This window comes from Etheostoma spectabile, chromosome 4 (assembly GCF_008692095.1).
Source record: "Etheostoma spectabile isolate EspeVRDwgs_2016 chromosome 4, UIUC_Espe_1.0, whole genome shotgun sequence".
NCBI lineage: Eukaryota > Metazoa > Chordata > Actinopteri > Perciformes > Percidae > Etheostoma > Etheostoma spectabile.
Window position 1 is genome coordinate 19,564,950 of NC_045736.1, and position 24,913 is coordinate 19,589,862.

At 40.5% G+C, this 24,913-nt stretch overlaps 1 protein-coding gene and 1 long non-coding RNA gene across 5 annotated transcripts in view; one reads left to right on the forward strand and one right to left on the reverse strand.

Moving 5' to 3' along the window:
* The window catches only part of LOC116688438 (uncharacterized), a 466,907-nt gene that overhangs the window by 218,490 nt on the left and 223,504 nt on the right, over positions 1-24,913 (forward strand). The gene's annotated exons all lie outside the window — the stretch shown is intronic.
* The window catches only part of LOC116688381 (sodium-coupled neutral amino acid transporter 3), a 44,637-nt gene that overhangs the window by 4,519 nt on the left and 15,205 nt on the right, over positions 1-24,913 (reverse strand). For 2 of the 4 annotated variants that reach the window (XM_032514405.1, XM_032514406.1), the window contains exons 2-11: positions 16,010-16,238; positions 15,057-15,089; positions 14,766-14,859; positions 14,525-14,640; positions 9,631-9,704; positions 7,692-7,784; positions 7,457-7,538; positions 3,077-3,159; positions 1,204-1,262; positions 661-807 (exon numbers count right to left, since the gene is read on the reverse strand). In XM_032514405.1, coding sequence (XP_032370296.1) covers positions 661-807; positions 1,204-1,262; positions 3,077-3,159; positions 7,457-7,538; positions 7,692-7,784; positions 9,631-9,704; positions 14,525-14,640; positions 14,766-14,859; positions 15,057-15,089; positions 16,010-16,140 — 912 coding nt within the window. In that variant the 5' untranslated portion in view covers positions 16,141-16,238. The remainder of the gene's footprint in view (positions 1-660; positions 808-1,203; positions 1,263-3,076; positions 3,160-7,456; positions 7,539-7,691; positions 7,785-9,630; positions 9,705-14,524; positions 14,641-14,765; positions 14,860-15,056; positions 15,090-16,009; positions 16,239-24,913) is intronic. The other 2 variants (XM_032514407.1, XM_032514408.1) reach the window with 1 other exon arrangement.

The following is a 24,913-nucleotide window of genomic DNA, read 5'->3' on the forward strand; positions in this document are numbered from 1 at the left end:
AAAAGTTTAAATAAAAATAAAATAATGTTGTAATCAAACAAATGTAAGCATCTAGCTGTGTTAAGGAGTTCTCTCCTGTTGTGAAGGTATGCACCGTGTGTAAAATAAATAGAGTACTTAGAGAAATGTCAGATTGTTCCCATTTCATTCATTACCCATCTCTTTGGCCCACAAAGGGCAAACTTGATGATCTCACTGTAAGCAACAGAATGCCAAAGCAATTTTTAGTCCTCTGCTGACAGTAGCAGACATCTCAGCGGTCACTGTCCATCTTTGCCTTGCAATAATCGCAGTCTATTATTAACAGCTTGATAAAAAATAAAAAACTGATCTCCTCCTGAATGCAACCGAGTGCTTCAAACCAAGTGCTCAATGGGGTTTTAAGCCCACAACACCAACTTCCAGGCAGCATTGTGACCATTGACTTCAAGGCACCTAACCCTAACCATTGCCTAATCCTAGAGCCTGCCAGGCAGAGCTGCTTGGAAGGTGATGCTGGGGGCTTATAACACCAAACACCAAACCAAGTGTGATTTCCATGCTTGGATTGTGAACTGTCACTGGCAACATGCTGAAGATGACTATGACATAAGTGGGTGGCTGCCATGGCAGTGGAGGCGCATTTGCAGTTTCAGACTGAGTGACATGCATAAAACGTACTTGTGAGTTGAGGTTGGCCATTTTTGGAATACAGGCAGGATCAGGCTCCCCACCAGGATCCATGGCACTGACATTCCGCCAACTGGTAGTGCTATTGAATGCATATTCGGCAAATGGACATGGTGTATTGAACTTCTTGTAGATGACCTGTGGAGTGCAGAGGAGAGTTGTTAAGCAGAAACAATGGTTGTAGGACACAGTAGCATACAGACAGGCAGAAAATATGGCAGAGAGAGAGCCAGAGAAAGAGAGAGAGAGAGCGATGCCTGGATTATAGCTCGCACAGCTAAAACTAGGTCAGAGAAAGACAGAGAACCAACACAGCCTGCAACCACAGCATGCAAAAAACATTAGTCAATGGCAATGAGTAGAGAGAATATGGAATACTAAAAAGATGTTGTGAAGGTGAAAAAAATGGTGTTACAGACTGATCCCAGTGCATCTGAATATGCTGCATTGATGTTTCTGCCAACAGACAAGAAACAAGAAGCAAGACGTGATGTCTAGTTTACATGTAGATATAGCAAGAGTCAGAGGACCTACCGAAATCAGGAAGAAAACCATGCAGCTCAGGGAGAAACCACTGGTGTATCCCAGGTAACCTAAAACACAAACGCTTCATTAGCATGTTTCTTCTCTGGGAATACATGGACATGCTCAATGTGAAATCCATTACACCAATGCTAATATATGGGAAATCCTGTTTGACTCTAATAACTAATCACTAGTGAGGTAAATCTTCCTGAAGGCCCGTATATTCTTCTGTATGTTGTTTAAGCCTTGTGGTAACTAGACTGATTTAATGTGCTAGGAGTAGGAGCTCATTACTGGACTCTAACGGCACTGACTGGCTCTGTTGACCTCAATGTCTCATCAGGAGACAGACTTCCTACAAGAGGCCAGACAATATGCCCCCTTTTCTTACTTCCAAACTGTCTCTCTCTGCTTTTTTTCTCCTTTGCATGTTTTGTTTCTTGTATTTGCTCATCTGAAGCGCTGCAATTCAGACAGACCCCATGAGACTCAACCAACCCTTTCGGTAACACATTGGACTTGTGTGTGTCACAAGGGCAACAAAGGTTATTATTTTAAAGTGAGTGAACCCACAGCAATCCAGCAGTGTTGTCAACTATCAGGCATGGCTACACATAATGCATTGAGGTGTGACAGAAGCAGGAGCATAAGCTATGAACCAAGGGACATCTCAGGAGGACAACTGGTCACTAAAGCAAGAAAAAGAGGAGGGGAGGAGAAAGACTCTCTCTGCCAGAAAACAATCTGAATAAAACAAAGGCTGAATCCAGCTCTAACATGGGAATCAACCAGCCCTAAATAAAAATTTAAAAAACATCCATGTGTGGGTCTCAAACTTTTGCAATACTGCAAAAACGAAATACCGCCTTGATGGTGACAAACTTCCCCTTAGATGAAGTGTCCTTGAGCAAGTCACTGCATAAAATTCTATATAAGCTCATTGTGTGCTTCTACTGCAGGATGTTGGGTAAAAGGTATGTTGGTAGTTCCTATATTTTCACAACTGTTGCATAATTTTTTAAGTATTTTCAATTTGATAGCTTAACCACACAAAACTGTTCTGTTAAAGTGAGCCTTTTGAGAGGAGAAATAAAACATTCTTTGTCGTAACAATGAAAAGTTGGATTCATCCAGGGGTTTTGCTGCTACAGCCTTACTTGTTCTGGTATGACCAGCAGCTTTTGGTGGCTAATGTTAGCAAATTACAAGATGCAGTGTGTAGGATTTAGTGGCATCTAGCGGTGATGTAGCAGATTGCAACCAAACGAATACCCCTCCCCTCACCTCTACCTTTGAAAGCATGTAGTAGAACCTACGGTGGCCTTCAGGTTAAAACAACAACAACACAAAAGACCCTCTTTAGAGCCAGTGCTTGGTCTGTCAGTTCAAGCTACTGTAGAAACACGGTGGTGCAACATGGAGGGTTCCGTGGAAGAGGACCCGCTCCCTGTGTAGATATGAAAGGCTCATTCTAAGCTAACAAAAACACAAATATTTTTAATTTCAGGAGAATATACACTGATGAAAATATATATTTGAATCGTATATTGCATTTCTGCCAAAAGATGCCTGTAAATCCTACACACTGCTCCTTTAAAGGTAAATATTGCTGTGTAACAGAAATTACAGAGTCAGTTGGCAGACTCAGTAATGTCACTGGTTCTGCTGTTACAATAGCTTAGCATTTTAGGTAAATGCTAAACAGTAGTCCAGCATTTAAAATTATTCATAACTATCATTTGTTCAGCAAGTTCCATAGTCTTGCTTTAATCAAATTTTAATGCAAAACATAACTCTTCACAGAATTTAAAAGAAAGCCCAGATTGAAACACTCATGAGATGGGCATCCTACTCTAAGAAGGACATGATGTTACAAACTCACCTAGCTGTTTCATGAGAGCAAGTGGTAATATTACTGAAATAGAGACAATGATCACGAGGTAGTTCCCGTTCAGGTACCATTCCCTGCAGAGAGGCAGAAAGACACAAAGAAATAAACGTATTGATTTGTAATTACTCGGCTCAAACATTCCTCTCCATCCTAATTCTGTTGAGAATTTGCACTTTTTGTCAGATATTGATTGAGAAGACACAGGGGGAATATGAGGTGCACACACATAAGGCTTACGTGATTGAAAAAGCAGAGTTACTGATTGAGGAATTTATATATATATGTACACACACACACACACACACACACACACACACACACACACACACACACACACACACACAACACACACACACACACACACACACTTAGCCAAGTAGTTATATACACAAATGAATAGAAGTGAACACAAATTAAATTGGTTACAATTTCTAGATTGGAAAAAATAAGCTTCTTGCCCACTGGACACTAAGAACTGTGTCTGTAGCTAGGACACAGAGGTCATGTCATGTGACTTCATAACTGGTTGGCTGGCTGACTATCTCGGCCAGCCAAATGGTACTATTGGAGCATACTTTCATAAATAATTGCAGTCAGTTTTTGTAATGTAATTTAATATTTACTCCTAGTACTTAGCATATTTTATAGTGACATGATATCTACTGACTGAAAGTCGACTAAACAATGTGCAAAGACAATGTAGTCACACTCCACTGCCAAACCAAAAAAACACCATCATGACTGCATGGAGAACATGAATATGAAACATTTGGCAAATGTCTGACAAACTGACACAACCTACTACGCTACTATCTCATGTACAGCCATGTCTAGGAACCAAACCTCTGTGAGCTATTTTTAGATTGACACAGTAGGGTGAATAATTCTGTGACATCTATCAGGTGGGAGGATCTGCGCACACACACACACACACACACAGACACCCATCTCAAAACAAGAAGAGGCTGATCTATCCTGTTGTCATCCTGCCCTCCGTCCAGGGTCACAATATGTCACCAACACATTACACATACACACAACCATACAGCATTTCACAAACACACAAATTCACAATTACTACAAACAGTGACAGAGCTTACTGTAATAAGCAAATAAATGTATCACTCTTCACACTGAAATAACAGCGGCTCGCTGAAAAGTTGACTGGTTGAACACACATATTCACCTACACGCAGAGGTCAGGGCGAGATTTTTTCAGGCGACTACTTTTGCTTTAACTCGCAATACGTTTTGCGTTCTCTCTCAATAAGTTTTGCGTGACCTCGCAATATTTTTCTTCTTCCATTCCCGAGACACGGGTGTATTTCCACTCAGCTGCCCAGGGCAATGCCTTAATATGGATCAGCACGTTGAATTTGACTTTGAGCTGGAAATGCTGATATAGCCTACTTCTCAGGGCACATTCATATCTGTTCTATAATCAATTCTTAAATGAATGAAAAGACAAAGTGCGTGCATTGCGTGTGGCGTTGAACCAACAGTGTTAAAATTATCAGAGAATCTGCAGCTCACCTCGGACCTTTATAGAGGCTTTACTGATGTTTTCCTAAGTCGTAGCTTGTGTCTATTTTATTTCCATGGCTGTATCAAATTAGACAACTAATAGCCTATGTTCTTTATCAGACAGTAAACAAACACCTAACCTATTTACACACCACCTAAATTAGAAACCACATAATATTCAGCAGTAGACCCAATTTAGGCTATTAGACACTATAAATTTAAAACCAAATATCCTAATAGGCCAATGTGAAGTCAAATAATATGTCCCACACAGTAGCCTACAGGAATATAGTCTATTACAGGTAGAAAATGAACATATAGGTGACTGGAAGGGTTGTAGCCATAGTTGGTTGTAACCACAGTGCAGGCTTTATTTTATTTTTTTTGTCCCTAAACTAACGTTCTCTCTTTGTAACACTATAGGGAGCTGCAGATTTTCTGACAATTAAGCGTTTGGTCATTGCTACATCATGCAAACCTCTGACATCGCACATTGTCTTTTTTATAGGCTACATTTAAGAAATAGTCCATTAAATTTATTATAGCCTATACCCTATATGAGATATGAATCTGCCCACTGAGCAGTATATCAGCATAATTCCCAGCTCAAATAAAAATGCAAAGAGCTGTTTAAATAGACGTATGGCTCAGACGGAATGAAAGATGAAAAGTTTTGTGAGGTAATGCAAAACATATTGCGAGGTAACACAAAAGTAGTCCCCTGAAAGATATCTCAACGTGACCCTTAAGGGGCTCTGTACATTGATGTGCATGTGCCAGACACACAAACACACACACACCACACACACACACACACACACACACATGCATGTAGGGTGGACAAAACAGAAACCCCATGCAATTCAATGCAATAAAAAAGCCATGCAACAACAAGAACTATCTTTGTGAAGCTTATAATGTTCAGTTTTTGCTGATCCTGTGCCAGTAAAAGACCACTAACTACCATCAACTACAAATGTTAACTGAAACCTATGACACTGTTAATTTAGTTAAGGCTCTTTTTCAGTTTTTACTAATTTTCAAAGATCACTTTTGATTGATTGAATTTTCAATCAAATGTTTTGTCCCTACGACTGTTCATCATTTACTTTCTAGAAACAGAAAGTAAAGGAAAACATGGGGAAAAAAATGCAAATCAGCTTCTGGCTATGCCCCACCAGACATGTATAAAACAAACAGTGACAGTGTTTGCCCTGTTAATGTTTTTTTTTGTTTTTTTTCATTTGGACTTTTGTAGTCTTGATTCTTTTTCATCTGATTTGGACTGCTTTTCCATAATGAAAATAAACACTTTTTTAAAATAAACACTGGGTAACTTTCTGGAGATTATTTTTTTGCTAAATTATAATATAATAATAATAATAATAATGACATCCAAAAATAACAATCCCTACATGCAGTCAACAAAAACTGAACACTGTAAGCTGTAATTCACTTTAACATACAATTATTAGCTTAACCCTTACAATATAATTATTCTGCTTTAAAGAAGTATTTGTTGCCTAGCTGTTTTATGCTCTTGCATCGGATTGTATGACCCTGTTATTTTGTCCACCCCTTTTACAGTTTGGCAATATAAACACATATAAACACACAATGAAATGCCACTGGGATAATATAGTCTGTCGTTTCAAATAAACAGTGATTGTTGACCATGGCCCACAGCACTGTTCTACACAGAGAAAGCCAAGCCTACACCATAAAAACAATGTGGACATGTTGTCACAGAATATAACTTCTATAGTTACTATATGTGGTGGGGCACATCATTTTCAACATTCATGAGCAAACGTGGTAGCATGTTGTAGTAGCATTGTCCTCCAAATAGGTTGACACCAGCGCAGTTCATGCACTATAATATGCCCCCCCCCCCCCCCCCCCCCCCAAATACTTCCCCCAACCCCGAAAGTAAGTGAGGAGAGACACAAACTTGGGTAAGGTTTGAGTTGTGTTGGGGAACATCACACTCAAAATTTCATCCGAAGAAGTGTATTTTGTTTCGCCCTGAGGCCACCTGTACTGGCCAATAATATCGCATGGTTTACGTTTTCAGCCATGGAGTCTAGCTGTGTTTTGATGTGTGCGTTTCTCAGTGACCGTGCTGCTCTCCTCCTCCAGGGTCACTATCACAGCTGTTCTCACGCCAGCTGCTCAGTACATCCACAGCAGCACCAGGCCCGCCAGCTGACACAGCCTGACACAACTCCTCTGTGGGGGCTAAAAAATTTGTACATGCAGGAAAGCTGCATGAGGTCCCATAAAGAAGTGATATCACACATTTTTAACCTTTACGAGGCATGGCAGTGTTTAAAAATGACACTGAACCAGGTGTATGTCGAGCATTATTTCAACTGTGTGGAATGACATTAATTTCAATCAAGGTTGCTTATGGCATGATGGAAATTGACTTCTTTGTTAACAGAACTAACAACATAAGTTTCTTTGACTGCTTGGTAAACAAAAACATCAATTGCTCTTATGTGGTACTTCTGACAAAGTAACTGCTCAGGGAGTGCTTGCTGTAGTGTAGTGTACTACACTTGCAGTTACCACCAGTGACCATGGGTGTTGCTAATGAACTAGGAATGAAAACTTAAGGATTACAACTTTAAACATGTTCTTTTGAGTAAAGTTACATGAAAACATTAAGTAAGTAATTAAGTAATTTCCTGATATGGCAATAATCTATGTATTTTAGCTAACTCATCTGCAAATAGCTACAAATCAGACATTTACTTCTTGCTAAATGCCTTATCAGTATGGCTCCGAAATCCATTCAGTTACTGCATAGTACGAATGAAAACTTCTCATGCATTGACCACTTACCCTGCAGGATAATCCACCCTCAAAAAGGCCTGGATGACCAAAGGAAACTCATACTTGACTATGTACAGGTAACTGGACATGGCTGTGGAAAGGAGATACAAACATGAGTTAGAGTTGTATGTAGTATTAATCCCAAACCTTTAATCACAGAATACTATGAGTATTATGCCAGAAAAGTAAGAGGAAAGTTAAAAAATGTGTGTAAGTGTGAGGACAGATGGCAGTGTGACCTTACCTCCAATGTTTTGCAGCGTGATGGCAATACCTGCCGCCATCTTCCCCGGGGTCCCAAAGGCCCTGTAGCCGAGCTGCTCATACGCACGAATACCTGAGCCACAAACACCAGATAAAAAAGCATTTTATCAATGTGTTAAATCCATACTAACAAGGTGTAGGACTTTAAAGAGACTGTAAATCTAATAAACCATGACAACTTTTGTAGCAGTTCTAGGGTTCATTGTGATTATATCATATCTGATATTAGAAGGAAGTTAACAAGATAAATGATGACAATGAACAGTCCTACAGGATAGATGTGAGAAAACCTTCGTTTACACTTTACTTGAAGCATGAAAGTGACCTGACACTGTCATGAACGTGTCATAAACATTGTAAACAAGTTATAAACGTTTATGACATGACGCTTCTTTTCGTAAATGTCATTTAGTTTTTGTCATGACAAATATGGTTAGGATTAGCGTTCATGTGTCATGACAGTGTCATGTCCCTCTTATGTAGATACATTCAGTATGTGTTACCAAACTCTCTGTGGTGCACTGAGAACAGCCTTTCTGTCACTGTGTTCTTTGGGCAAAACCAAAAGTGACCATTGATTCTAAGAGGAATATGACCACCTATACATGGTGTTTCTGTCGAGGCCGAGGATGGTTTTTAATTACTCTGCAACACTTGGTCTGACAAAACCGACTGCATTCCAAAAAAGGCACAGGTACAGGAAAATGCTGTTTTCTTAGATGCAATAAGGAATGTTGTACGTCTACAAAACTTGTCAATTCTATCAGTGCACTACTGTAAGTGTTTTTACTGGAGGTGTTATAGTAAATCCGAGGCATCCAAAATTGTTGTGGTTTGGGGTTTTGTTTGGGTTCATTTTACCCTTTTCTTTGGCCTCCTTGTGTTTTTGTCTTTGTTTTCTCTCTGGTCTTATGTTGCTGGTCCTGTCTTGTGTTTCCCTGTGCCTGTTTGTTCTACTTCCTGTTTTAGTTTCTGATGGGTTGGTTTCCTGTCTTGTTTTGTCTTGTCTAGCTTCACTTTGTTTGTCTGATTGTCCAGCCCCGCCCTGATGTGATTCACCTGATGTCTCACCTGTTCCCCATTACCTCGTTACCTCTTGTACTGTAACCTCTGTGTTTCCCTTGTCTTGTGCCAGATCATTTTGTCCCATGCCGTATGAAGTCCTGTTCGTCTGCCTGCCTGTTTACTCAGTCTTTGTGAGAGTTGTGTCGCATCTTCCCTGTGAGTTAATCCTGTTGTTCCTGGTGCAGTTTCTTTGTTTTTGTTTTGGCTTCTCCGGACCGGTTTTTCTGATTTTTTTCCATGTGGGACTTTTCTTCGTTTTTTTATTCCTGGATTTGCCAGCCACTGTTGCTCCCTGTGTTTGCCTTAATTTTCTGTTAATAAACTCCTGTTGAACCCCGCCTACCTGCCTGCCGTCCTCATCTCTGCATTTGGGTCCAATCCTCACTCACCCATAACACAAAATAATAGGGAGCAATTACCATAGCAATACCTAAAGCCATACCTGGATGACAAGTATGATGTGCAAGTGCAGGAAAAAGAGCACAAGCGTTTATCAGAGACAAGGCTCATACAGGCCATCACTTGTTTTCACAGGTACCATCAGTTAAGCAATATCGTGGTACACACCGCTTATTTTAAAGAGAGCTTTTATCCTCAGGCAATAAGATTGATCTGCAGGCCATAGGGGCAGGTAGCCGCTAACCCATTTTGTTTTCTGTTCTATCTATTCAAGTTTACTTATGTATGTTTAATGTACTTGTTTATACTGTAACACTGTGTGTGTAACTATATAATGTGTATATTTTGAACATGGAAAGTTTTCATTGAGTGGCAATGCACTGGTGGCATTTTAAGGCATATCCCAAGAAATTTCTTGAGTCAGAAGATAGCATATTGTCAAGTTACATACATACCTACAATACCAGAAGACTTTAGCAGTAAATGGATGGAATATGACGAGAGGACTGCCACCACTGTTAGAAGTACCCTGAAACAGACACGCAATAACAGACATAAACAGTTTTACTGCCACTTCTTTGACCAGAAAACACAATTTGTATCACCATTATACCAAGTGTTGTCATTTTTCAAACAACTTTTTATGTTACAGTTTTACACTACACATTACCTTGTACGCTATTTATAGAGCTGCAGCATAGGCATGTATTTTTTCGGATGCCGATACATAGATTGTGTTGGAGCAACAAAGTCCATGTGGCTTTGCTTTACCCTGGATTGTTTAAAGCTGAGCCAGGGATGCTGCCCTGTCAGCCCCTCAGCCATCTGACACAGTAAGTAAGCACACCCACAACAGATGGACAGTTTCAAAAGAAATGTTTCCAACACAATGCTGAGATTGATTGAGTGAGGCCAATCCTTTGTAGACAGTCATGTTCTCCTCTTCGTTTCCCAGCGGTGAAATAACCTAGCCTGGAAATCCAGACCCAAATCCGAAAGATTAAGAGTCTGGCATTGAGTAATGAAAGTTGTCCATCTCAAGGGGCGGCACCAAGTGTGTATTTGAAAATCTCACTGCACGCAATTGGTTAACACTACAACCAATCACAGCAACACACAGGATGACGTATCCAGAGCCCCATACGCTTAGCTACCAGCAGAGCTTACTTGTAGATTAAACTGTCGTCATCTGTTTAGCTCGCCTCTGGCCCGCCTATATCAGATACACCGATGTGATTGGTGCAGCTCGGCTACAAGGCTATAGTTAATGAGCAGCATTACTGAATGCCAGAGTAACTCGCTGAGCAAATTCAAATTTAACTCTTGGGAGAACTCTGGATTTCCAAGGTAAAAATAACCCACTTCAGTCACAACAACAGTCATTCCTTCCACTTTCAATAATAGAGTTGTCTCCTCAAGGAGTGAACTTAAATCTTGACTGACTCATATTCACCGTTTTTAAATGTTATTCCTCTTTGTGTATTCCGCTGCAGTGATTAGCATCTATCTTTTCATTTTTTGACCATTGGATATTTGTTTAGTTCCTGGGATAATCAGAATCCACTCCAACATCATATTCGACTGTTGCTCTCATTAAAAAAAATCATACCAGATGAGAACTTGAGCAAGGTGTACAAGGTGTTCAAAAACATTCTGAAAATACACTATAGCTCCTAAAATTTGCTTTATTCTTTCATGTGCACATGAAACACGAAACATAAATCACAAAAATACAGATGTGTTATTTACTGATACTGTCAACAATATATGGCTGCTTGTGTTAAGACAATGTTTAACATGTTTGAACTTTTAAATTTTGATACGCAAGGTATTGGAATTGGAATCAGCATCAGGAAGGAAAAATTGGTATTGGAACATCTTTACTAAGATCTATTTTGGAGATGTTCAAGATCACACCTTTAAGACTTGATTAAATCCACAACATGAGGAGGTTTTGCAAATGGGTCCCTGATCCACTGACTTTCCATGACCCAGTCCACCTCATCCCAACTATTTCCTATTTTCTTCCTTTTTTATTGTTTTTTACTGCTGGCGACATTAACTTTCTCTCTCTATTCCTCTCTCCTTTATGAAAAGCCAGGCACCACGTCTTTCAACTTGACTTCAACTCTTGGCCAGTTAACAGGTTTTTTTTCAGACTATGTGAAAGAATGCTGGGCTGACTTGCGGTGGGGGATTTATTCAGTCAAGTGGCAGTGGGTGGACAGATCTGCTGACAGTCAGACAGACTGACACACTTGGGTCACTGTAGCATAGCTCACAGCTTTCCACCCCGCTGCATTCCTACCCGGACCGGGGGTTCTGACCCGCTGAAGCCTCTGTTTGACATCTGTGTGATATGAAACATCGAGCCCAAAGAGAAACAAAAACGAAGGACATTCTAATACAAGTACTACATATAAAGGATCTAGTTTAAAAGCATGAGTGAAATTGTGCCTCTCACGTGTCCTCACTAAAGTCTGAACACTGAGTATTGCAACTTCAAAGATGTTGGATACAAATGACATCCACGATTACACATGAATGTTAACATTTGTGGAGTGAGCTGATGCATCTTGCCTCACATCAATGTGTAGGTCAAAGTGAATTAACAAAAGACATGATCATAATCCCTCCAGGTTGAATGTACTGAAGATGTCTGCAGAAGGTGAAGTATTTTAGATAAATAAGAAACAACTTTTATAACAAAAATACTCAGCAACAGGTCTATTTTTGTTGCTGTTAGCATTGATTTTGCATTTGTTTACCTTCCCATATTTGAGAAAACATGTTTGTTTCATTTTAGGTCTTCTGTTCCCTTAAGGATTAGAATGACACTGCTAGGGGGAAAAATGTTTTTTGAGGCTATCCCCAGCCTGGAGACCAAAAAATTGCCAGTATTCCTTTGCCAAATATGTCACTAACACTGCTTGTTTTGCTCAGTAGCTACTCCATTGTTTTATACAAGATTGCGCAGATATGCACACAAAGACGCAGCCTTTCATCTCTAACAGTACACACGCTAACTGTTGCATTCAGTCACGTTTCGCACGCAATTACATGTATTCACCAGAGTTAAATGTCGACTTATTGGCTCAAGTTCATGTCAGCTCCTGTCTAGCAAAGTGTCATGGACGTTTGGGTTCGGTGACACAGTGTTCAGGCAGTCTAGACAGCAGGCAGCATTAAAAACCACAGTCACACAACTCAGCTCAAAATAAGAAGCTTTCTTTAACAGAAGGGGTAAATCCTCCAGACACAACAGCCTTTGAAAAGAGCTCAAATAACGTCCATGAATAATACTTTAGGGTGGTGGTAGCTGTTAAACATTAAACCTACCTTCACATTTCTCTCAGTTTGTTGTGAAATGAACAAACTGCCTCTGGCCTTGTTAGGATATTAGTTAGGGTCCTTCGGGAAGTGGGCAGGGTGAGACTCACGTGACATGAGGGGGGAGTGGTTGTGTTCTGATATAACGTCTAGTTGCAGGTGTGTGCGATGAGTTGCGGTTTTGGAGAAGGTTTCTTCTAGCTGGAGGTGAGTCAAAAAGACCGGACCTCAAGTGACAACTGTAGAACAGATGTCGCTAAACGAACAACAAAGGACCGACTTTCTTCCTTTGTTCGTTTGTGAGAAGACTGTCAGGTTTCCCTCACTACAAACTTTTCTATATACACCTTTTTTTAAATCTGAACTGCAACAACAAAGGAAGAGAAGGGCTGGGACCGGGGAAGGATGCAGACGGAACAAAGCCAATTAAGCACCGGAGTGATCCCAGAGGGAGTTATCGTCTTCAGAACGCAAACTATCCCAGTCTGAGGTCAGTCCGTGACACCACGCAAACCCCTCCAGAAGTAGGAAAAGCGTTGCACTCACCCAGACTGGTTAGTCTCACACTCACGTTGAACACATAGGGAAAAAGAGGCAGAGGTTGTTTTGTTTTTTTGTCACCGGCTAGGCTAACCTTTAGCAGCGGTGGTCTTTGGGGTTTAAACAAGTTAGTTTAGCGTTCATTCGTAACAGGCCTACAAAGGGGAGAGAGAGCATCTAGTCTTTCACCATGGCTACAAATCCATTTAAAATAAAACAAGCCAAGAGCTTCCTCTCTCACTGCGGCTCTGCATTGTAATTTTGATTCAGGCCATGGATGCTTAGTTAAATAAACAACAGTGGCTGAGTTTTTTCTAAGAAATATAATACTGTGGGGTTTACAGCAGTGCCATTTAATCGTTCACACAGCCAGTTTCAACACCATACAATATAGCGCCATCAGGAAGAGGTGTCAAAACAGCATGAGGAAGATGAGGAGGGGAGTGTTGATGCTATCAGTGCTATCTGGTGAGATTACCCTCTGGAAACACCAGTCTGATTACTTTTGAGAAACATGCAAGAAACAGTTCAACCTTACAGCTAGAAACTTGCTGAAAAAAAGTGGATATTTTAAATGCAGTAATACATGACCTAAATGAGTGTGTAAAGCTTTGACAGGCCATCAGTCAAATATTGTACCACCACCAAATTTCATTTGATCATTTGCATCATGTATGCATAATTCGGCCACTATAAACCCTAACAATGCCTGCAAGGTGAAATTATGGAAATTAAGGGGGGGGGGGTACTTATAATATCAAGCAGTCTACATCTACTCTTCCCAATGGCAGAAAATTTAGGCAAGATAAATCTGATTGGATGCTCAACAAAACTTCCAAACTGACAAAAAAGCCACCCCATTACATGATACGCGAGCATTGAAATGGTAATGCTAAGCTACTAGCCAGTATGCAAGAGTTAAGAGCTAGAGATTGTTTTGTGTTTTTTCTTATTGTCAAAAATACAATAAATAGACCAACACAAGAGTGAGCATTCACTGCCGCGCAAAGGTCAGAAGATCTCCAGCAAATTTAAATAAGGTAGAAAAGGCATCTGCATGAAAATATAAAATGATCAACCTGAAAGCTGCAGTCGCCTGTGACGTCATTATCCTGACAGACAATTCTGCTGCAGAGGCTTTTGTATGTAAAGCCCCTTGGACATGCAGTACATGCACCCACTGAATCAAGGCAGAGAATCAACCACACAGAAAACATGTGGTTGTTTTTTGCATCCATGATTGCAATTGCACGAGTAAAATGATTGCCAGTTTGCTATTGATCTCAGTCTGTATTTATCAAACAAATGTGCTCTGTGTCATCGGCTTCTGTGTCATAAGCAGGAACTATTGGCACAATTCATGTGTGACGCAGACCTCCGCTAGAAAACGGGAAAAGAAATTAGTCTAACATCTGTGAGCCGTAATCTGTAATCATGGAGTTAAATATTTAGAGTATTAAATGTATTTAAATATCTTACAAAAACAGGACAACCCCTGTGTTGGCCATGGCGTATGCCAGTCCTAGGATTCCACTTCCCATGATTGCATTGCCCAGGTTGAAGACTGACATCCCAAATGAGGTTTTCCCTTCAAACTATAACAGATGCAGGACAGAAGAGAGGAGTAAACATGTTAGATCATCTTACAATACATGCAGGTACTGCCTATATGAACTGTATATATGATACCACGAAGAAAGATCAATTGGCTGTGTGTTACATCTGTAAAGTGAGTGGTCTTCTTTTCCTCCATGCCTGATAAGAACTCCTGGCTCTCTGGGAGGTTGGCCTCTGCATTCTCAGTTCTGTGGGGACTAATGAAAAGAAACAATGTCAAAGAACTTGACGTACCACCACCATAAACAAAAACAGATTTATCATCACATTTATCACAAACTATGTCTTTTTTATAGAACAACTTTAAGTTACTAATTTCTACAGAGGACAAATTCTGACAGATAGCACACTAAACTTTAAACTTATACTCTGTTCATTGTCATAACATACATACCTATCATTCTGGGCACTATTGGGTACAGTTTCCCTACAAGCAGTGAAGGGAGAGGCCATCCATCACCCAACGAGAGCACAAAGTGGGAAAACAACACCCTCAGTAATAATATAATCAGGCAAATAATGCAGTGAAAGAACCATCTATAAATTACCATCTGTATCTCAGAGAGAGGTCTTTTAAAGGTCCCATGGCATGAAAATTTCCCTTTATGAGGTTTTTAACATTAATATGAGTTCCCCCAGCCTGTCTATGGTCCCCCAGTGGCTAAAAATGGTGACAAGTGTAAACCGAGCCCTGAAATGAAAGCTCAGATGGGCCGATTTGGAATCTTGCTCCTTATGAGGTCATAAGGGGACAATGTTACCTCCCCTTTCTCTGCTTTGCCCCGTCCAGAGAATTTGGCCCTCCCCCCAAACTCTTTCCTTCTCAAAAGCTACAGACTCAGAAATGGCACATACTAAGGAAAGCTCATTGTGGGACTGGCTCTAGTGGCTGTAATTCTGTCCCAAGACTGAATTTTGGGAAATAGACTTTAAATATGGTATTAGGGGACCACTAAGGCCTATTAAAAGCATCCAAAGAGCACCATGTCATGGGACCTTTACTTAAACCATCTATTACATAGGAAAAATATAAAAAAAAATAAGTCTGAAACAGTGCCAGACCAGGGTGCCTGTGGAATCCCAGCGTAAGTTAGGGTCAGGGCCTTCTCGTGCTGAAGGAGGGAACTTAATTACAAACGGGCACAGGGGAGCTACTCATATCACCTATTTCACTTGAGGTTCTGTTAACACCCAGTGAATCAAATCGCCTGTCTTAAATAGTTGCAACAGCCCTTAAATGAAAATGACATTTATTACCTGTGAGAACAAACAAAGATCTGTGAGCTGTAATAAATAAAACAAGTATTTTCCAAATGACTAGACTGTGTTTAGCAGGATTTTACTCACTGTTCACCAGCCTCTGCAGATGGTGTTTTGGCCAATGCTGTGATCTCCTCCCCGGGCTCATGGCCTTTCCCATTCGGAATAGCGCTTTCCTCAGCAGTTTCCACAGTATCGGCTGGTTTATCCTCACTCATATCTGCTCTGGTGCCTCGTGTGTATGTTATGAGTCTGCTGAAATGTGTAAATATTCGAGGCTGTGGTTCTATTCAAGGTTGTATTTTCTTCCTGTGTTCTGTGAGGGGAGAGATATGGGGGTGGGGGGACATGGGCAATTAGCTTAAAATCCTGAAAATTACAAATTACAATATTAAGAGATTTGGGGTTTTCTTGGACAGTACAGTAATGATATAAACAAAAAAATGCCCCTTTTAGGGGCACCCTTGAGAGAATCCTTTCCTGCATCACTGTGTGTTACGTGTACTGCACTGCCTCCAACAGTAAGCACAGTAAGAACAGTAAGTGAAGGCTGCTGGGCGGATCATTGGTGTCCCACTCCCCTCACTCTTGGACATTTACTAATCCCGCCTCACCCGCAAATCAGGGTTAGGTACAGGAGCATCCGAGCTTGTTCCACCTGACTGGCAAACAGCTACGTTCCCCAGGTAGTCAGGAAGCTCAACAGCCCTCTCTCTCCCTCCCCTCTGCCCCCAAGAACTCTGGACTCCCCCCACCCCCCATCAGTATCTGCACTGGCCACTTTATATAAAAGAAGATACTCAGGAACTCTTTCTTTGCACATTTTCTGTAAGGTTTGATTTTACCTGCACTTTCTTTCACTTTTACGCATACATTACTTATCTTTCTTTATCTTATTTGTATTATACTTGTTGTATGTGTTCTTATTTAATTTTTAATCTGTTTATTGATCCCCTATGGGGAAATTACAATTTACACTGTGTCCACACTTTGTTAGTTTACACACAGTCCTGAACTACACACACACACATGCACTAATGGAGAGATGTCAGAGTGAGTGGGCTGCCAGCCAAACCAGCGCCCTGAGCGGTTGGGGGGGTACGGTGCCTTGCTCAACAGCACCTGGCAGTGCCCAGGAGGTGAAGTGGCCACCAATCCACACTCTGTACTTTTTGGTCCATACGGGGACTTGAACCAGTGACCCTCCAGTTCCCAACCCAACTCCCTACGGACTGAGCTACTGCCACCCAATTGCACCATGGGTAGGAGATAGAGGTATTTTCAATTGCTCTGTATGTCTAGAACATATTGCAGAATTGACATTAAAGTTGACTTGACTTAAATAAACTGGGGAAGGCATATTTATTACATATATAAAAACCACACAAGTGATTTCACTAATTCTGTCTGATTAGACCTTTTCCCAGGCTGGTGTGAACGTGTACAGACTTTAATCTCCTCTTCTGATAGCTTTGTTGGGTAGAACAAATTCGGGCATTATTATACTTGTTGGTGCATAGAGTCTGATAACCTCACCATCAACCTGAACAGAGGTCTAATCAACCTGAATAGCATGGCCTATCATTTCTTTATTCGCTGTATTAAACCTGTGTGGATCCCAAAAAGATGAGCTTATTCTTGAAAGTCATCTAAAGAGAATCTGAATCGGAAATACATATAAATTCAGTCTAATGGAAACTCTGTATCTACAGGTGATTTGACCTTTTTTGTAGATTATCCCGCTTGTTTAGTTGAATAGACTATATAAACCTCTTCAGATTATTGGACAAATGCATTGTCACATAACTAAAAACAGGATTGTTTTGACATTTTGCAGCTACATGTTTTTTTTATTATGTAACTTTTGCATGGGGCTGGAGATAACATTTGCTTTTCTTGAATTATAATAGGAAGACCAACACATTCAGAAATTGTTATTGAGTGCACTGGCACTTGAAATGTTTTCATTCCTAGTTTCCAACAATAAGAGACCCATTGGAAGATAAAGGAGGCCACCTTGAGGGCATTGAAAGTGTATCTGTTAGGGTTGAGTGATAGGGAGAAAATCAAATATGATATTCTTGACCAAATACCTCAATATCGATATTGCGGCGATATTCTAGCATTCTTAACAAAACTTCTTCATATTAAGATTTTAGATGAATAATCATCAGTTATGTGGACATGATGTCTAATTGGCAAAAAGGCAAATAATAGAACAGCTAGAACAGTCTGGTAAGCTCACAAAAGTACAAAGTTCACTTTATTGGAATGCAGCCTTTAAAACAAGTAAAAGACAACCCTTATGTCATATCACAATATTAGGATATCCAGGACATCTAAGACGATATCTACTCTCATATCCCAATATCAACATAATATTGATATATTACCCAGTCATAGTATCTGTATCTTCCTTAAGGCCCAACAGGGACATGAACTCCAAATCACTCTACAAATGCTGACAGAGAGGAGACAGAAGAGATGCCAAAATGTAGCACAAAATTCCTTGCATACCTATTAAAGTAACCAGGTGGCTAACTTACATATTGTAGTTCAGTCAGACAACTCATTTAATATAACAGCAGAACACTGTTTGGCGGCCCGACTCTTAACTCATCACACCCCTGCAGATTGGGTTTACATGAGATACTGGGGAGTGATGATGAAGTAGCTTCCTCTCTGTCCGGAGCCTGCAGGTAAATGCTGGGATGGTGGTGGTGAGACTGAAAGAGCAGGAAACAATACGGGTGCAGGGCGGGAGCAGCATAGACAAGGCAGAGATGGGAAAATGTTGCAGCTTAAATAGGCTGCCAAATTGAGAGGGTGTGTTTGGTAAATGATATGGAGAGTGAAGCATGTCACGCGTGTAAACAGCAGTGCAGCTTGAATTCACTGCCTGAACTAGCTTGCAGGCGTTGCACCACTTGTGGCTTAATGGGACTGTTGACAAATGAAGATTCTGACCAAATTGTCCAAAAGTTAAAAAATGCCACAAAACTTTAGATTTAGGGGATTTATATTAAAACGATGTGTCATTCTTTTGTGTAACCCCGACACTGTAAATTTGAATGGATAAAAATAACAAGCTTAGATTAAAAGTAAGGCTCACAACCATTTTCAGTTGTAAACTAAAGCAAAAACACAAACTCCTACTATGTTAGTCAGATATGTTGACAATAAATGGATGTTTTGGCAAATCCCGTGAATAATTGACACATCAACTAACAGGTCTATGCTCAGAGGAAACAGCTCTTTAAGTTAACTGCGACACGCTGGGCTTTGCATCAGGCCTCTATTTCCTGGGAATCCTGTTGTGGCGTCTTAGCTGACTAGCTGGCTTGTGGGGCCCCGAGAGGCCCACATGACACGTATCTCCTGGATGCAGTTGACCAAAGCCCCCTATCTGGCCGGCCTTGAATGATCTCCTTTGCTCTGCTACATAAACAGCAGTGGAGGTTACAATGGAGAGCTCGTTGGGAGCCATAGAGGAGGAACACACACAAATGTTTAAACTCCCAGCACTGAGATAAAAAAGAGAAGAACCAGCTAGGACCAGCTACCAATCAGTTTTAGCAGTCTTTGTGGCTCCATTTTTCTGCTTGTCACTTTTCTCTTGGCTTCCTTTTTTATTGAAGCGGATTCTGTACTACCATTCCTGGCGACCACTCAGCTGTCCTATTTTCCCCCTCGGGCTTCTTCCGCTTCACAGCCTGGCCTTTTAAATGTTGCTTTTTGTAATATTATTTTAACACATCAAACACAGTGTGAGTTGAATAAATCTTGGTTGTCGTCTAGCAGTCCTCTGAACCTGTCTTACCAACCGCGTTGCTGTGAGCCCCACAGCACCGCCAGGCCTCTCGGTGTCTCTGGCTAATGCCGGGCAACGTGGTTGGGCAGCAAAGCACACTGCACAATGGCACATGTTGTGCGGTTTCCTGGGAACGGCTTGGAGAACAGTGGTACTATTGTGCCAGGCATCATTATACTGCTGAGGCCCCCTTTGGCTGTAGTTTGCCACACCACTCGAGAGGCTGAAAAGGTATTTCACTGGGCTCTAGTTGAAAAGACGCCACCTTGGATTTTGCAAATGCCAGTATCCTGTATTCACGCACAGTTGTAGCAGAGGTGCTGACGGTAGCAATGGCAGAGGCAGGGCCCCTTTCATGGGACAAATCACTGCACAGAACCACACTGCCACTCAAATACTCTACAAATCATGAAGAGGTTGGGGGGAGCCATTCAAAGACAATACACGATGGAATGTACGGCTACAAGGGCGCCTTTTCAATGGCTTCAATCAGTGAAGCTTGAAACAACAGACCTGATTGGACAGAGTTGGCTTCTCCAATCAATATATTCAATTACAAAGGCAAAACATGACATCCTTGGAAGAAGTTCAGGGGAAACACACTAATTTAGTTAGAGCCTCTTATGTTTTTAGGAAGTTTGCTCTCCGGTCCGCCACGTTTAAAGCAAATGAAGGTGAAAAGGAAGTAGCTAAAACGCTGTGGAAAAAATGCTCCTTTAAAAGTAGGACAAGGTTTTGCCAGCAGAAATACAAATTCTAATATCATGTTTTATTTGCTAAATAAAGATATTTGTGCCTAAATAATAAAGATTCAGTAGGAGATGTGAATAAGGTATACATCCTTGTAATAAATTACTATAATATGACATGATAAAACAAAGACAATTGAGTTCAGTCCCACAGGCTTGAACACCAGTTACCGTAGCACCATTGTGGGAGAGTTGTGCGCCCATAAGTAAATACTCAGTAAAACTGGAATGATCTGTAGTCTGTAGATTCGATGTAATCCAAAAACACATGCATGACTGTCTGCATGAGCAGTTACAGTTTACAATGATTTCAAAACATCTCAAATCCAAAAGAAAAACACTGTCATTGTCATTATCAACGTAACTGAAGCACAAGAAATTTTCAAGATCTCCACAAACTAAATGTGGGTTTATTTTGTGTGTTTTTTTCTCCTAATTGCACCCTGCAACATTACAGAACAAAGAGAGGCAGACAGGGTGATAATTACTCTTCCTTATTATCAGTCTGATTGTCTCAGTGGTGCCCAAACTATTTCTAATAAACCACATTTCTCAAGAGCAGAAGCACCATTTAACAAAGCTTTGTAACAGATAATAAACCAGTTGTTTAAGAGAAAAGAAAATAAGAATAAACAACAGAAGGACCAGGTGGAAAAAAAGATTATCATAAAAAATGCTATGTTTCCCCATTAACATCCAAACTTCCGAATCCTTTTCAAGACTTAATGCCACATTGTGATGCTCTTGGTGGTAGTAAATGAGTCTTTTCACAGCAACAGCAGAGGCTATGTTTATTCAAGCCCTCTTCCAGAACATCACCTCAGTTTGCCAACACACAGCAAGCGCATGAGCCTTTAGTACGCAGGCTCTGACGTAAGCAAAATCTGCTGAAAAACGTCATCCCACAAGGAGGAAAACTGAGCCAGGCAGTTCCACTGATTGTTATTCCTTAACTGATGTCTGAACTAAATAATGCAGTCCATGCTGATTCATCCTCACTTATTGCTATGCATGTGTGCATTTGTGTTTGTAGTTTATTCAGTGAATAATTAAATGTGTGGCTTTGCGTGTGTGTGCAGTTTATGCAATGAGTAATCTCAAAGTGTAATACTGCCTCCTCTGTCACTACTTGATGACATTCTCATAGCCCTCTGGCCGTATGAGCTTTCTTAATTGAGTCTTCACTGCAATTTTCAGAGACTTTTAATCTGCTAAAGTACATATGGACAATCATCAACTATTTATTTTTCTTTTTTTCACACCCAGGCCTTTTGATGCAGTAAAGGGAGAGCTAAACTGTTTCAAATGCCATAAAAAACTGATTTGGTCATTTAAAAGTCAGCAAACCTATCTCACCGCAGCAATTCTGAAAATTGAAAAGAAAATGAAAACTAATTTACGAAGGGATTTATTTATGGCATCTCAAGCTAATTCCTCATCCTCCTCCTCTCTGTCCATGAACAGAAAGAGAGAATTCCTGCAGATTAAGAGATTACACATGTCCACAATTTCACAGATGAGCAGTTAATAGTTCTATCAGAGAACATTTGTAGTAAAACTGTGAGTTGAGACTTGGGACCTCTGACTGTCAGGATGATAGAGGAGATCAGATAGGGTCTATCTCGCTCAAGCAGGAAATCAGACAAACAATAAAATCAAACCATGCAGGTCATTCCATACACTCTTGCTCATGTATAAAAATAGCTACAGAGGAGTGAATAGCCTCAGTGTAACCCCCACGTCATGTCACCATTCAAGCTGTGTTTAAGTACTGCTGCATGTGCCACTGAGCAGCACAGCTGCCTGAAATAAGCACTTACCACTCAGCAAACACATCCAACAACCATCTGCCTGTATTCTGGTTCTTCACACAAGGGTGAACATGCAAAAAAAATACACATAATGACAAAGACACACAGACACAGAGACATATGCAGCGTAATTATGGGAAAATGCTATGCCGTTGTCATGAATGAAAAAATTGCTGTAACTTTCAATAGGCAGCAAAATATATAATATTGTTTGCCGTGAAGAACACAAGCTGTGAGTGCATTGAGAGGCCATCCCTAGCATGGACTGTTCACATTTCTACCCTCAGGCCGGAGGTACAGAATTGTTAAATTCAGGAATACCAGACCGGTGTTCAGTTTGTGTGCAGTTACGACTTATAAATACATATCAGGTACAAGAGCATGCACTATACAGGAATAACCATATTATACTTTATCGACAGGAATTGAAAGGTAAAACAGCAAACAGCCACCCACAAATAGTCTATAAACAAAGCTGTCTTTGAGATTTCATATGAACAACGGTTAAAGTTACTCAGGCTGCCGAAGAATACCATAATTCCTCCGTTCAATTAGGCCTAAGGATGCACCCCAAGCATCCATCCTTATCAAACAGTCATGTATATTGTCTCTTCCCGTCTCTCCACTGCAATTTAACGGAAGACAGGAGCAAGAGGGGTTAGGATTGTGACCAGCTTCTTACGAGCTGTAGCCATCCAGCTTCATCCAAAGAGTGTGGTGTTACATCAGTTTCTTCTTGCGTTGTCGCCCCTGTGTTGTCACAGGGCTTGCAGCAGGTGATTGGTCGTGCTAGTAACGTCACTGCTACCCAATTTCTTAGTGAAACAAAAATTAATGAAACTGCTTTGTTTTTTTTGCCATGACTAGAGAATAGATATCAAGGACTTTGAGTGCCGATTTATGGCTGCCAATGTTTTTTTCTATGAATCTTTGAGTGTACTAAACATGAGTTGAATTTGCACAGCAGCGCTGCCATACCTCGATGCTCACGACAAGAATAGCATGTATAGCTAGTTATCTTTATTTAAGTGAATAGGCTTAATTATCCGTCATGCATGCATGAATGATATTTTTGCAAATTTACACATAATAATGATCACATTACACTATACGTCAAAATGACACTTTGTCAATATTTTTTGAGACCCCCCAGAATGTCACAAATCCTGTTTACAGGTGAGCCCACACCCTGTACCAGACTAAAGAACTCTTTCTTTACTGCCGCCATCAGACCCATAAACAGCGGATAGGACTTTATACTCATGGTTCACCTCATAACTGTACATAACTGTTTGCATTTTTTCCAGTTTGTACATGCATCATTTGCACTGTTTACATTTGCACTGTTTATTGTTAGTATTGCTTTATTTTTCACATGTTGCCTTTTAAATTGTTTTATTTCATTTTGTAAAATTGTGTGGTATGTGGTATATATTGTAGATTTTACATTGTTTGGCATTCTGTGGACAGCAAAGGAAGAATTTTATTGTACATAGAAACATGTTTTCTTACTGTGCATACAGTATGACAATAATCTTTTTTAACTTGATAACCCACAACTAACTCTCTTTTAACAGGGTAAAACACCATGGCACACCATAATTTGTGACACGTAAACAATATATAACACTTATAATTGTACAATCACAAAATTACACCCCAGGGTGAGGACCAGCGTTACGGATGGCATACTCTGTCGCTCTGTCATTGAGTGACGAAGTTTATACCATGTTTAATATGTCTTCTATATTGTTTATAACAGATCATCTGTGGGTTTTCCTGCAAGATTCTCTCGCTTGCATAACAAAAAATAGTCAAGACGCCGAAACAATTGCTCCAGACCGCGATCCATTCACGGCTCTCCGTGGTGCAGCGAATGCTGTATGAACGGCACATTTGTTTAACATGGATGCCGACGGGCGGCCTGGTAGTTCACCTGGTTGAGCGTGCGCCCCTCGTACTAAGGCTTGTCCATACCACAGCCACCCTGGTTCAATTCCGACCCGTGGCCCTTTGCTGCATGTCATATCCCCCCGTGTCCCACATTCCTGTCTTAAGCTGTCCTATCCAATAAAAAGCCCATGAAAATAATCTAAATAAAAAAATAACATGGGTGCTGAAAGGAAGTTGGCAAGGCTTCAGCGGAGTGTGTAAACCCGGTAAAAGATAAACTGCTCAAATGACAAAACGTACTAGGCCTACAAATTATATAGAAGGGAGAAAACATCTTTAGAACAGAACCATCTGAAAGAAACGCAAGGAAAGGATGACAGTTGTTTCAGTTTTAGTTTTTTCAGGCAGAGATATTAACATCGGTGCACCAAAGAGAGTAGAGAAGAAGTAAACAGTGAGGTGGTAATACAGTGTAGGTTTCAGTTTGGCAATAAATAAATGTTGCAGCTCCTCAAGACCAACATTTCAGGTTGTTGTTCACAACTGCCATGAGGTGCAACCTAGGTCTGGTCTGTTTAACAAAGTAACATTAATCACACAATTACACTTTGGATGAGTAAACCAGAACAGTAACTTGTAGAAAATAGCATGATTACGTTAAAAAGCAGTCCATAATTATTTATCTTAAATGGCTTTACCATGTAATGTGATAGCTACTTTAATACAC